The sequence below is a fragment of the Macaca fascicularis genome, chromosome 4 (genome assembly GCF_037993035.2).
Source record: "Macaca fascicularis isolate 582-1 chromosome 4, T2T-MFA8v1.1".
Lineage (NCBI taxonomy): Eukaryota > Metazoa > Chordata > Mammalia > Primates > Cercopithecidae > Macaca > Macaca fascicularis.
In genome coordinates this window covers 118466780-118481071 of record NC_088378.1, presented here as the reverse complement: position 1 = coordinate 118481071, position 14292 = coordinate 118466780, and the positions used below count along the sequence as shown (strand labels likewise).

At 40.4% G+C, this 14292-nt stretch overlaps 1 protein-coding gene across 5 annotated transcripts in view; it reads right to left on the bottom strand.

The window, feature by feature from the left end:
- ELOVL5 (ELOVL fatty acid elongase 5) overlaps positions 1-14292 on the bottom strand; it is a 79120-nt gene that overhangs the window by 28681 nt on the left and 36147 nt on the right. For all 5 annotated transcript variants that reach the window (XR_012433732.1, XR_012433733.1, XM_045391049.2 and 2 more), the window contains one exon: positions 953-1018. Coding sequence is in view for 3 of the 5 variants with exons in the window: in XM_045391049.2 (XP_045246984.1) it covers positions 953-1010 (58 nt within the window). In the remaining 2 variants the exon portion in view is untranslated. Of the gene's footprint in view, positions 1-952; positions 1019-14292 lie in introns of those variants that run through there.

Sequence of the window (14292 nt, the reverse complement as noted above, 5' to 3'; positions counted from 1 at the left end):
TACTTCTTTTGTATTTTATTTTATTTTATTTTATTTTATTTTATTTTTTTGAGACGGAGTCTCGCTGTGTCGCCCAGGCTGGAGTGCAGTGGCCGGATCTCAGCTCACTGCAAGCTCTGCCTCCCGGGTTTTTACGCCATTCTCCTGCCTCAGCCTCCCGAGTAGCCGGGACTACAGGCGCCCGCCACCTCGCCCGGCTAGTTTTTTGTATTTTTTAGTAGAGACGGGGTTTCACCGTGTTAGCCAGGATGGTCTCGAACTCCTGACCTCGTGATCCGCCCGTCTCGGCCTCCCAAAGTGCTGGGATTACAGGCTTGAGCCACCGCGCCCGGCCTCTTTTGTATTTTAAAAATCATGAGAAACTGAGATTCTTTTTGTCTGTTTAAAAGCCATTTCTAGTTTTTCTGTGAATCTTTCTGTGAGCCTAAGAAGTTCTTTCTTACAGAAAAGACTTTAAAGACATTTACAGATGACATCAAAAGAAGGCAATATGGAGCTGATTTACTTTTTAAAAGATACAGCAAGTAAAGTTCAGGTGCATATTTACCAGTGAGTTAACACGATATGAAATGAGAAGACCTTAAAAAGCGTAAATTAAAATTGTAAAAGCGGACGAGTTTTAAACTCCTATTGCACCTCTGCATTTTGGAAATTAGTTTTTCTTAGAGACTGCCAAGAATTGAGAAAAACATGCCACCAGTAATGGTGAAATCTATAGTATTCTCCGGCTACAAGCTTTACAGCGTATTTTTAAACTCCAGTTAAAGTCAACAGAGGACCAGCCACAGCAAGTGTCTCTGTCAGAGACTTCTCCAAATCCCTTGTTATCCAGGATAAAGTTTTGGACTTATCATAGAAAATACTAACATGTTCTAGTATCTCCTCATGCAATATTTACAAGCGACTAGGGAGTGAGGCCGCAGAAGGTAAGCAAAGCCAAAAACCACCTTACCTCGGGGGCCAAGCAATGCCTTGAAATAGGTACTAAGTGATGCATCAAAATGTTCCATTTTAAAACCTATTAAGAAAAAAAAAAGATACTGATTAATCTCTACTCAAAATGTTTTTTATACAATATTTTTTTCATAAAAGAATAAATTCTTTTCAACGAATATGCCACGGACAAAGTTCAGTTCAGTTCCATAGGTTAAAAGAATTTTTTTAATTCACAAAAGTGACTTCTGTGCTAGATCTCAGTTGAAGAATAAAAGGAAAGACATGATTCTGTGAATTCACTTTGTAAATGAAGTGCCAGTTTTCTGAATTTCTTTTCTCAGTTCCATAAAAACTCTTGCCGTGAAGCTGAAATCTCAGTGGGGAAAAAAGTGGAACTCACTGGAATGAGAGGTGGCAGACAGGAAAAGATCCTGTCTGGGCAACAACTGAGGACTTGAGGTAAGACAAGAAAGAGCCATATCAGGGAACAGAATGCCACAGTGATGAGACAGTTTTTTCCGCTTGTTACTTTTATCACTTATTATTTTACAGTACTTCATGTCTACAGTAAAAAACTTCAAATATTAAAAATGAAAAAAGGGGCAAAAATCTCATTACTTCCCTCAACCGCAATCACCAAGCCATGCATCACAAGGAACCTAATGGTAACATTTCTTCAGCATACTTCCAGCGATTTCTCCTCTTTTGAGCACAAAGAGGTCATGCTAATGGATGTTTTCACAATTGTGGGTTGCAACCCATTAGTAGATGATCATGTCAACTTAGCATTAAAAATAATAATTGATCATAATAAAGAATCAGAATGCTTTGCTCTTAGTGAGAATGAATATAGTTTCATAAAACTTTAGTTTTGTTATATCATATTTATAAGTATAATATACTCAGCTGTGATGTAAAATATATTCTTACTGTGGGGATCACAGTTAAAAAAACTTAAAAAAACACTATTATATATAGAAGTGTGTATATATTACTTGCTTATTTTCACTTAATAAAACATCTTGGAGATACCAGTTAAAGATTTACCTCCATCTTCTAAGATTCTGTAGCTCCCAACCTTTCCCAATTTAAGATTTATATTTAGAGGGTAGCTAATCAACTTTTCATAAGCATACTGACTAGATTTTCTATATTAAAGACATATATTTTCAACTTTCCTGGCCATTGTTCTTACAGGAATAATCATCAATATTATAACTTCCAAGGGCAAAGGCAGAATTGATTTTATTAACTAAGCTCTTAATCATTTAGCAACACTTCTCTTCCTTGGCTTGCGACACTGAAGCGTATGTATTCTCTGGCTAATTTTAAATTACTTTATCCATGAAATTATCTAATGGTTGTAGTAGTTACAATTAAGTCATTCCAGATAAGAAGGGACGTAGAGACAGGAGGAGCCATCAATGACACTTTCAAAGTAGTTAACAGGGTTCTCTCCTGACAGCTTTCCTGCCCAAGGGGGATTGGGGAGGGTGCTGACACCAATTCATGGCTGGAAATGAAGGCACCAGCTCCCCATCTGTCCCATCTGCCAATAACCCGGTCAGCCACCTTTGCCTCTCAATAATTACACAACCTTGGCACAAGGTCACTTCTGCAATCCAACAATTAAAATTTTAACATACAGTAGTCCCCTCTTAATCCAGGGTTTTGCCTTCTGAGATTTCAATTACCTGCAATCAACCACAGCCTGAAAATACCAGGTGGGAAATTCCAGAAATAAACAATTCGTAAGTTATAGATTGCACACTGTTCTGAATAACGTGATGAAATCTCCTGCAGTCCCACTCCATCGTGCCTGGGAAGGGAATCATCTCTTTGTCCAGCGTATCCTCACTGTAGACACTTCTTCACCCTTGAGTCATTTTGTAACCTTCTGGGTTATCAAATCAACTGCCTCAGGATCGCAGTGCTCATGTTCAGATAATTTTTATTTTACTTAATTGTTCTATTTTATTATTGTTGTTGTTAATCTCTTACTTTGCCTAATTTACAAAGTAAACTTTATTACAGGTATATATGCATAGGAAAAAACCCACTATATACAATATAGTGTTTGGTACTATCTGCAGATTTAGGCTTCCATTCTAGGGGTCTTAGAATGTACTCCCTGACGATGAGGGGGTACTAATGTACTGTATTCCTAAGAAAGGCCATTTTTGTCCTAAGCCATCTTCCTGCCCTAGATTGAACCACTTCAGGAGAGACAAGAAATTCTAGAAAATCCTGGTGCTGAAGAGAACAGGTTTAGCCTTACGTTTCGTAAAGAGAATTCCTCTTTAAAACACACTTAAATAAGAAATGTTTTATCTTTTAAAGGCTATAAAAGTTCTGCCCGAGGTGGGTTCAGGAAGGGCACTGGCTAAAAGATAATTTGGCTATGTCTATTTTTTCAACATCTATTGAAAATCATCTAGAAAATCCAAGTTTTGGAAGACAACCATCATGATTTTGTGACATTGAAATCACACTAACACAATTTAATTTCATCTATGATGTATGGTGGGCCATGTATATCAAGGTCACAGGGTTCCCTGCTCCCCACTGGCTGCATCCCAAACAGCCAAATGAAAGGAAGTCAGAAGGAACAAGGTCATAAAGGCTATGACTAATGGACTGAATAACCGATGGACAAGCTGCTCACTGGGGACAGATACCTTCCTCCAAGGCATTTTAAAACCTAGATTCTATTACCTAATGGGTAATATTAACTTACTTACTTATGGGTCATATTAAATGTACAATAATCAGGTATTAAGCATGAAGGGACTTTAAGCAGGTTCAATGCTAGACTCTTTGTAAGAAACTAGGGTTTGAAACCCCTCCATTTTTTTTCACTTATTAGCAACGTGACCTTGGACAAGTTATTTAATCTTTCTGAAAAATGGGGAAAAGACCAAAGTAACTGCCTTTAAGTTTAAGAAGATTAAATAAGGTAATATAAATAAGGCCCTTACAGCAGTGTCTGGCATGTAGGAAGCCCTCAATAGATGTTTCTGAATGTATGTCTGCCACAGGATTGGCTCCATGATGAATACTGTCAACCACCCACGGCTGTCTCTGCTTCTCAGCAGGGGCACTGCTGGCATTCCAGTGGAAACAATCAATGTCCTGTGCATTGTGGATCATTAATTGTCCTTGGTCCCTGTCCACTAAATGCCATCAGTGAGCCCCAACCATTCTGACAACCCACAATGTCCACTTGTATGTCCTAACACACCCCTAGAGAGACAGCAAGAGAAGGGGGGGACAAGGCAGGGGTGGGGGGGGGAGCTGATAATATATCAAGAGAGGAACTTGTCAGAAACAAGATATTACCCAACCATGAAAGACAAAACTAAAAGGAATGTACTAATTAAATACACAAATATCTAGCACCTACTGTATATTAATACAAAGGATTGCCAAAATAGGGATAAACATAAAGGAGCATACCTGGTGACCTAGAAAAAATCAGACATTCATAACGGGGAAAAGAGTCAGATACAGTAAAGCAAAAACAAAATCCAGTTTGCAAATGAGCAGACAGTAGAATGATGCATACGAATATAAGCTGAATATATGTTTAAAACCATGCTGTAACAAAATTCAAACGACAGTATTCTGAGATCAAACAGGAGGAATATGTCTAACAAAAATAAGGGAATCAATCATTTCACTTTTTAATTAAGAGATCTTTCAGAGGGCTGTAGCCAGGGTCAGTTTCTATGTAAGGAGGAAATAGAGAAGCTGGAAACAAGAGTGAAGAAATGTTTCAAAGTGAAAATACAGATTGGTGGGGCAGGAGTGGAGAGGGATAACAGCAGTGGCCCCGGAAAAATATGAAGCCCAGGAATTGCGATAAATGACCTATTACCATAAGGACAAATGCCTAGGACATAGTCCAGTTTGAGAATCTAGGCTAACATCATGGCAACAGAAAAGCAGCTTGATTAAACATAAGGTAAAATTTCAGTCCAAGAGTACTGAACCAGCAGCAGGCTACCAAAAGAGACTGTGGAATTTAGTATTTGGAGATATTGAAGAATCCTGTTACAAGCCATCTGTCCCAAATAATCTGAGTCTAAACCATCTTGAACAGAGGCTCTGCGGAAGCTGGCAGGCACAGGAGCACTCTTTCGACTTTATAAAATGAAACGTGTTCTCTACAAAAGCACATGCAAGAAACAATTTTTGTCAAAAACGGTACATCTGTTCTTAGATTGCATTTCTTCTCGGCTTGAGAATTTTTCTCCTAGGTTTGCAGAACTTTTCACAATCAAACTTAGGAATATACTGAAATAGCCAGCAAAACATTCTCTAAAAGAACAGATACATGGGAGGAAATGATAATTTTCAAATTATTGTTCCTGCTTATTGTTTCTGAAATGACTACAGTGAAAAGGGAGAAGGGGTAGGTAGAGGTAGCCCCTGGACAACGGGCCCTATCAGAAGAGTCCTGATCCGTGGATCCCAAGCTTGATTCTGGGCTGGACTCTGGCATGTTTAGTATTTTCCCCAAACTCTCCCCTATGACACCCAGAATTGGATACATACTGTAATCTTCTCAGGCAAGGCTGCTTGTTTCTGCACAGGTTACTAAGAGGCATCTTCACCAACAGCTTCATCATTTACTCAATACAACGCCATGTTTGCCAAGGCAGCCCCATAACTAGTGTCCCTCAATACCATGTACTCACTTTTCATTCATACCACACACTTACCAAGTGCCTGCCACCCGCCAGGCATGGAGGCCCGAAGGCCCTGGGATTGCAGCCTGGCGAGAAAGACCATAAACATATACTAATTACAGACAGAAACACATGTACAATATGATATGCAAAATAACTGTTAGCAAGAAAAAATAAAGCAGAATAAAGGGGCTGGAATCATGGAGTGGGAATTTATTTTTGAAAACATAGAGAAGGCTGCCTGAGAAGGTGGCAACAGAGCAGAGCCTGAATGGTGACACCAAGCCACAGGCCTACCAAGGGAAAGGGTGTTCCATTTAGAGGCACAAATGAGCACAATGGCCCTGGGGCCATGGCTAGGCTGGCAGGCACAAGGACCAGAGGCCACGACAGGAGTGGGCAGCACCATGGGAGGCCTTCTGTCCTCCACTCTCTGCCTGGTGCCTAGGCCTTGCTCAGCAGTAGACAGAGGTCAGTCACGAGATAAACCTTGCAGAGAGCATGTGGCCAACGGGGTAGGAACAGAAGACGGTGCCAATCCTTATCTGCTCACACTGCCACCATCTCCTAACCCTCCTTCCTGCAGCCCTCCTGCCAGCAACATGCCCTTTTCATTCCCATCTTCCTTGCTGAGCCTCATCTGCTATGCCACATGAACAGTACAAAGGTCTCAGCAAATGAATTCTTGATCACCAGGCAAGGCTGGCCTGCCCTGTTAAGTAAATTGGGCACTTGCTGAGTGGTCTGTGGGCTGAGCTATACTCTTTTGTACTAAAGGAATGGGAGGCACAGGGCCATGCAAAACTCTTGACACTTTGCCTAGTAATCTGGATTTATGGGAACGGCATGACCTACTTCCCAAAAGATGCCCAATCACACTGCCAGGTCTGTGGCTGGCCTCACTGGTGCAGTTTCCCATCTTCTGAGCTACATGAGCCAATGACATAACACTTCAATAACCCGCATCACACTACAGGCAGCCTGGGTGAGCTGGGTCAAGTGGGAACACAGCTGCTCTGTACAATTGTACTAGCAGGGACCAAGCCCAGGCACTAGGCTCCGTGGAAAAGGAGCTTTAGTCCTACATGCAGCAAAAGAATAAGCTATTCTTTGATCTGGCTGGTTCCCCACACACTGACAGGAAAACGGACAGGGCTGGGAGTGGCCAGCATGTCCCAGGAACAAGACCATGCTGACACCAAGCCAAAGCATCAACTCCCATCCTCTTTAACCAGGAGTCTCTGACCTGCACTCAACCTAGGGGGCTTCCCAGAATTACAGGTCACAACAGAGAGTAATAATAGGGCCCAGTGAAAAACCAATTCCAACAAAAATGATCTCTCAAAGCTATTCACTAGTTCAAGAGCCATGCACACAAAATGGTGACAGTAAAAATGGATTACGGGCAGGTAAATTAGAACCAATTTTAAAGAATTCCTTTTTAGTGCACATTTTCCAAAAGACACTCCTAGTTTAAAAAGCCACTTCCCATTAAAAAAATTCTGGAGTGTTTTTGGTAACCATGCAACTATATTATAATCGTGTCTCATTTTAAGTATCTCACTACAAAAAACTGATTGGAGCTGATCATTCTCTTTATAAACTACCCTATATTTAAAGATACAGCTGAAAGGAGCATGAGAGTGTAAGGGAGTTCAGCACACCTTCATCTGACTCACCCCCACCACCATGGATCAGTTCTGTGCTCCTGGCTAGTTCCTTCCCCATGTACTATACTAAGTGTTGTAGAATTTTAGGATCCTTGGGCCTGAATTCGAGAGAGAGACTGGAACTACCACAGTCTGGAATACAAAAACCTGGAAATACTAACACGAGCAGAACACCGAGCAAAACGCAAAGCCCTAAAGAGAGTCCTGCTCATATGGAAAAGCCATCTGTCCACTGCTCAACTCCCTCCAGGGGCAAGTATATGCCCAGGCGAATCATACGTAGGAGGTTAAGTCAACATCAGTGCTCACTTTGAACTAATAATCAAACTAGTTAGTAGAAGCATGTTTGAAAAAAGACACTATGATAAGCTTTACAGCAAATCAGTCCCCCTCCTCCTCCTTTCCACTTGGCTCCCAAGGACAACAGAACATGAGGGAATGGGGGTAGGTGGCAACAACGGAAGGAGGTGGTTGGGGTTAATGAGGAGAAGGCACAGTCACAATTCTCAAGGTGAAGTATACGTCTCTAGGAGAGTGCAAATATTAAGCATCTTGGCCATTTCTACCTGGAGTAGGAGAGAGTGAGAAAACTGCCCAGCAAAGGAAAAGTACTGGGATCTTAAGGCAAATCTGTTTTAAAAGATATCAAGATTTTAAAAAATATGTATTAGAGTAAAGAGTTGGTAGAATAATTATATTAAAGAAAAGTTTATTTCCTAAACCCACAACCAGGCTGTTTGCTGACTCTAAAGCGGTAAAGATCTTTTTAGGGCCAAGTCTTGGTTTGTTTGGCTTCTAAGGCAGCAGTCAGCTTGCTTTGAAAGCTCCCTTTCCTGTGAAATCAGTCAAGTCACATTCCTTTTGATTTAAAAAAGTTTAGCTAATTGTCTAGCTTAACTTCATCATATCTTGCTTTACGTTTTTTAATGGTTATTGTTCACCTAAAAATGAGTCAGCTGAGTTTACAAACCCATGTGCTGCAAGGGATCAGAATGCGATTTCCTTGCATTTTCTCTTCTCTCATTCCCATCCATCACTTTTATCAGTCAAATCGTGTTAGGGAGGCATGGGAACATTCTTCAAGTTGGCTGCCAGTTACACAAAATGAAAAATTAAACGGTGCTTTAATTTGGTAGTCACAACCCTGATTCTAGAATTTAAAAAGATTTTTCTAGGTTGGGAAAATCAGCTCCCAAATAAAACCACACCTTGCTTAGGAATGTTAAAATACAAAATGTCATGAAGACCATAAAGAACATCCAAGTACTAACAAACTTTAGAAATGAAAGTAACTTGACAACACAATTCATGTTAAAGTGTTGGCATTTAAATAAATGATAACTCTGGATTAAATCTTGGCTCAAAAAGATCTACCACACCAACAGTGGTACATCTGATTGCGTACTATCATCCTAACACTCTGAATCTATGCTTATTGTCTGTCTTTCCCCCACAGAATTCCTATACTGTCTAACCTCCATTCTAAGGACATAACAAACTCTTGTAATTCTCTGATAAAGTCATTTTTCCTGCCATATATCATACATGGAGGAAAAAAACACAGCCCTATTTGGGGTTTTAGATGAGTAACTGCAAAACTGGGGCACTGATAGGTTCTACAAAGCACTGCCACAGGTTAGCTCCACAGCTGAACAAGGCAGAACAACTTCATTCTGGTAGAATGGATAATTGGAGGGGAAACTTTTAAATGTTGCAACAATCAAATTGTTGTACAAAAATAAGTTTAGGGTCAAAACAGAAGCCTCCACTTCCTGCTCCTTGGCTGCCACCAGTTAATTAAAAAGCACTTTTTAACCATCGCTGGAGAAGGACATCCTTCTAACGCGGTGGAAGAGTCACACCAGTGGCTGTTATCTGTGGTCCTTCCTCCCTGTCCTCTTGCCTTCATTTCCAACCTTTTCTCCAAGGCCCAGATGAGGTGTTACAAAGCCTACCTCCACTCCGCTGCCCCTCTTGTTGCTGTCTAGACAACTCATTTAGTATACAACAACTTCAATTTTTATATGAGCTAGATACTTCTGTGTTCAGTTATTATGGGAACAAACTGCAACCTTAGAGTCCAAACTCTTTAACAGCAAGTACTCCAAGCTGTCCTATGAGTATAATAATTATCTACTGATGACAGTATAAATGAGGAGATACACCTGTTATTACAAAATAAAAAGAAAAGAAAATGGCACAACTGACTCCACAATGGCAGCATCCTAAAACACGCACTAAATCCTAGTTACAGATGACATTTCCTCGGGGAAAACCTTCTCAGTGTTAGTTATCTGGAACTCTAACAGAGATGCTCTCTTCTCATCTACTACATGATCAGTAAAGGCACTTTGTAAAGTGTGCGCCCATAAAAAACAAAAACAAAAACATGCATGTACACACACACACACACACACACACACACACACACACACACACCTCTTAAACATTCAAGGGAATTTCTTTCCCACTGAGAGACAAAGATGTATTCTAGTTTTGAAAGGCAACACACAAATACACTTGATCTTAAAAAACTCAGATACAGAAAATTTTTTTAGCAGTTGGTAGGGGGAGGGTAACATGATTTTAGAACTTTATTCTAGGGGAATTCTTATTCACAGCTAAAGACCAAAGGTAGTCAAGTTCAAAGTTCTTCCCCCAGTTCTCAGCAGAGTCAAGACAAGGACCACTTACAACAATTCACAAAACAAACGAGCATTCAGAAAAGGGTTCATGACTGTAGAAAATTACTCTTGTAGAGTTTTACCATCTTAAAGCTGCCAACTTAATTTTCTTTTGAAACTAGAAGTGGTGATAACTTTTAATTGGGTGAAGCACTGTTATTTGGAAGAAGACAACGATAATTCACACACAATGCTCCTTGCTGGTGGGTGAAGGCCAGACTGCTGCAGCTGGACTCAGAACTCCACTTTCACATAGAACTTTGCTGACAGTAACTAATTAATGTCCACAAGGCTGCAGTGAAGCAAGGTAAAAAATCCATCAGGTGTAGGAGTCAGTCATCCTCGTGACTGATTTTATTTCTGTGTGTCCAATGATTCTCAGAATGACTGCTCTTCAGGCTACCAGCCATTTGAAAGGCAGTTGACTCACTGAGTTAACAACTGTTTAATTAGTGTCTACTTTGTGTCAAGCAGTATTGCTTGTGAGGAACAGGACGGTGACAGAGACAGACATGACCTCTGACACAGTACAAATTAGTAAGCAGTGTGCAAAGACATCTGTGGCTCAACTACTTTTGAGTGGTAGTGGTTAGGAACACACAATCTGGAGCCAGAGAGCCTGGGTTCAAATCCCTGCTTCACCACTTACTAGCTGTGTAACCTTGGGCAAGTTACTTAACATTCTGTGCCTTAGTTTATTAGACTGTAAAATGAGGGTAATTACATTAACTTCCTCATGTGATTAAATGAGTTAAGATATGTGAAATGTTTAGTGTGTGGCACAGCAAGTGCTGTAAAAATGTTTCTATTATTATCATCATTACAGAGACCTTTGACAATGATCAGTTTCATATTCAATGTTTATGGAAGAATTTTGCTAAGGCATAAACTGGAGTTCCCTGCAAGGTCCAGGGGCAGTGAAACGTGCTCACATCCATACCTCACAGCTCTGTTATTCTCTATTTGGCATGGACTCACACACCATAATGACACTTGTGAATCTGGGGATTTGTAAAAGACTCTAGATAAATTCCTCTGAAATGTCAAGGAGATGCTGGTCATTGACTTCTCTAGCAGACCAGTGTCTATCCCAACATTATTACAGAGCAGAAATAAATCTGCATCGGATAAGCCTTTTTTTTTTTTTTGTACTCCTGGCAACTAGCATATAATAGATGGCCAATAAACTTATTCATTTACCGTAACTGAAAAGGGGGCTGAGTTGTCAAAGGTCACAGAGGTTGGGTAGAGTCAGAATTTGAACCACGTCTCCAACTCTGTTGCCTACCATTCTTAAAATACCCCATGCAGTCTCTCAAGAGGACATCTTCACGTATTTACACAAAAGATGGTGACAACATGTGTTAGTATTGCCTGAATTCATATAGTTTTATGAGAAAAAGATACAGAACTATGTAGTTTTAAAATAAATTATCAAGTTAAAAAAAAAAAAGTTGTTTGGAACAAGATGTTTGGTAACAGAGTCCTTTAAGATCTCTGTAATTAAGACCCAGATGGGAAGTAAAGGGGCAGCAATCCTCCCTGACCTCATTTTCATACTCTCATCATCACTTCTACTGTATCTCAATCAGTGATAAAATTACAGGCTTATTTTTTAAGTGCTGTGATTATCAGTTACACTATAATTATCTGTTCATCTGTCCACATCCCTTTAGGCTCTAAGCTCTTCAGGGGCAGAGCCTATGGTGTTCCCGTTTTATCGCTAGTGTGTCTGGATCTGTGCCTGACCAATTGTTGATTGCTCACTGAAACTATGAGTGAATGAATGAATAATGAATGGATCAATGAATGAATGACTTTCTAGAGTTTCATATCAATGGGCTCTCAAATCTGGCTGCATCTTAAAATCACCTAACAGCTTTAAAAACAGGTTTCTGGGATCCACTCCTAGAAATTCTAATTCAATAGATGCTAGGAAATATCTTTTTGAAAAGATCCTTAGGTAATTCTGGGGAACAGCCTGTTTTGGGAACCAATTCTACATATATAAATTTAGCTTTTGGATGCTTACTAAAATCCCCTGCCGCCCTTTAATTTTTATCACCCAGACGGTATCCATGTACTGTATTACAGAGATAGAGCCCAGACTAGGATGATGATCTCGAGGACAAGTTTTTTTTTATTCCAACAAATTCTGCAGCAATTCCCCGTTTCCTCTAATTCCACCAGCTGGGGGGAGGGGATGTGTGGGCCGGGGGGACAGTAATCATATTTTCTCAAACCATCTCTCACGCTGAAATAAAACCTCATACCAAGGTAGAGATCAGTTCTCATATTTTTCAAACACTGTGTGACATGGTACACATCACACATAACAAGCATGCATTAATCCATCCTGCACCTGACGGATTTTTTTTTACTGGTGAGCTCTTTTTGGGGGATCCTGTTGTAGAAATATTACTATCAGTAGAGGAGATCCTTAACACCATTACTACCAGGAGTCAACAGTGGCCAAGTCTATAAAGCTCTGTGAGAACAAGGAACACATCTGCCTTGCTCCCTGTAATCCCTAGTAGCTGTTGTTGGGACACAGAAGGAATTTAGTAACTCCCTGTTTCATCATATTGAACTGGGGCAGTATGGAACACTGCTGACAGGCTGCTGCTGCCACCAAATCAGATGCTTGGCCAAGGATAATTTCATACACTCCTTGGAAGGAGGCAAAATGGGTGATAGGAAGAACCTGAACACTAGTTGAGAAATGTGGGCTCTGGCTCTATTATCATCAGTCCTAAGCTGAGCTGCTTCCTATTATATTCGTTTCATTACCTAGACTACATGACCTAGACTACTTGAAGCTTTCTTCAAGTAAATATGGTATCTATGGGAGGCAGAGTCTAAGAAGCCCCCAAAGATTTTGGTACACCTGATACTCACACCCTTATGTAGTGCCCTTCCCCGATGAACCAGGGTTGGGTGTGTGACCAACAGAATAAAGCAAAAGGGATGGTATGTCGTTTCTGAGATTAGGTGCTAACAGATGTTGTGGCTTCTCCCTCTAGGGAGAGGACAATGTGGCAAGAAACAAGCCGCCTACCAACAGCCACCTGAATGAGCTCAGAAGCAGATCCTCTGGCCTGGTCAGCTTCAGATGAATGCAGCCTCATGAAAGACCCTGAGACAAAACCAACCAGCTAGGCCTTGCTGGGACTCCTGACCCTCAGAAAACACGTGTGATAGTAAATGTTTCTGCATTTTAAGGTGGCAAATTTGGGGGTAATTTGTTAACAATAGATAAAAGGCTTAGAAATTAACAAGGTCAGTGGGGTTGGAAGAAGACGTTCTTACAAGTCAATTCTACTTCCTCTTGCGAGCCTTCCTTTTGGTTACTACACATAATTAAGGCACCAATTACAAACATGGCCTAATAAAATATAAACGCTCCCCCCCCCTTGATTTAACTGGAACTGGGAAGAGAAGTGAAAAGGCTTATTATCTAAAGTATAGAATTTAGTTATGAAAACAATACAACACTTTGTTACTAGCCTGAGACAAGGGATCTAACATTTACGAAGAGCCTACTATGTAGCCATCTTTTCAAAGACTCAATAAGGAATTATCCCTATTTTCTAGATGACGAAACTAAAGTTCACAGATCTTAAGTAACTTGCTCAAACAACAAACTGAGCCAGTTAGTTAACTCTAGGTTTATATGGCTTAGGGTAGGCAACCGTCCTGTTTTTCTGGGGGGATTTCCCGGGATATAAGGTTTTCAGTGATAAAATCAAAAAATTTTCGGGCACACCAGGAAGAGTTAAGAGTTAATCACATTACTTATTGTTAAGTAGCTCACAAAGTTAAGTTACTTAAATTTGTAGCTGGTCCAAAACTTGTGCTCTTTACAATTATCACAAGTTGATTTTTTGGTTGATGTTAATTTGGAGACAGGGTCTCGCTCTGTTCCCAGGCTGTTCTGGTCTTGAACTCCAGGGCTCAAGCAATCTGCCTGCCTCGGCCTCCCAAAGTGCTAGGATTACAGGAGTGAGTCACTGCACCCAGCCAATCACACAGCTGATTTAAAAAAGTACATCTTAAAGCTATTATTTGGCAGCTTGTGATCTGCAACAAATTTCGAACTGTCACCTATTCAAAAGAAAACCACAAACCCTTCCAGGCTTTATCTCACATTACACACAGAAAAGACTGTTGGGTTTTTTTCTGTGAAAGGGTAAATAATTGCTATTCATATGATACATACTAGCATGGAAATTTTTCAGCTTAAAGGATTTCATAAATTTCTGTTCCAAAATAGCAACTGAGTCCAAAAACGACACTGGTAACTCCCCTCTG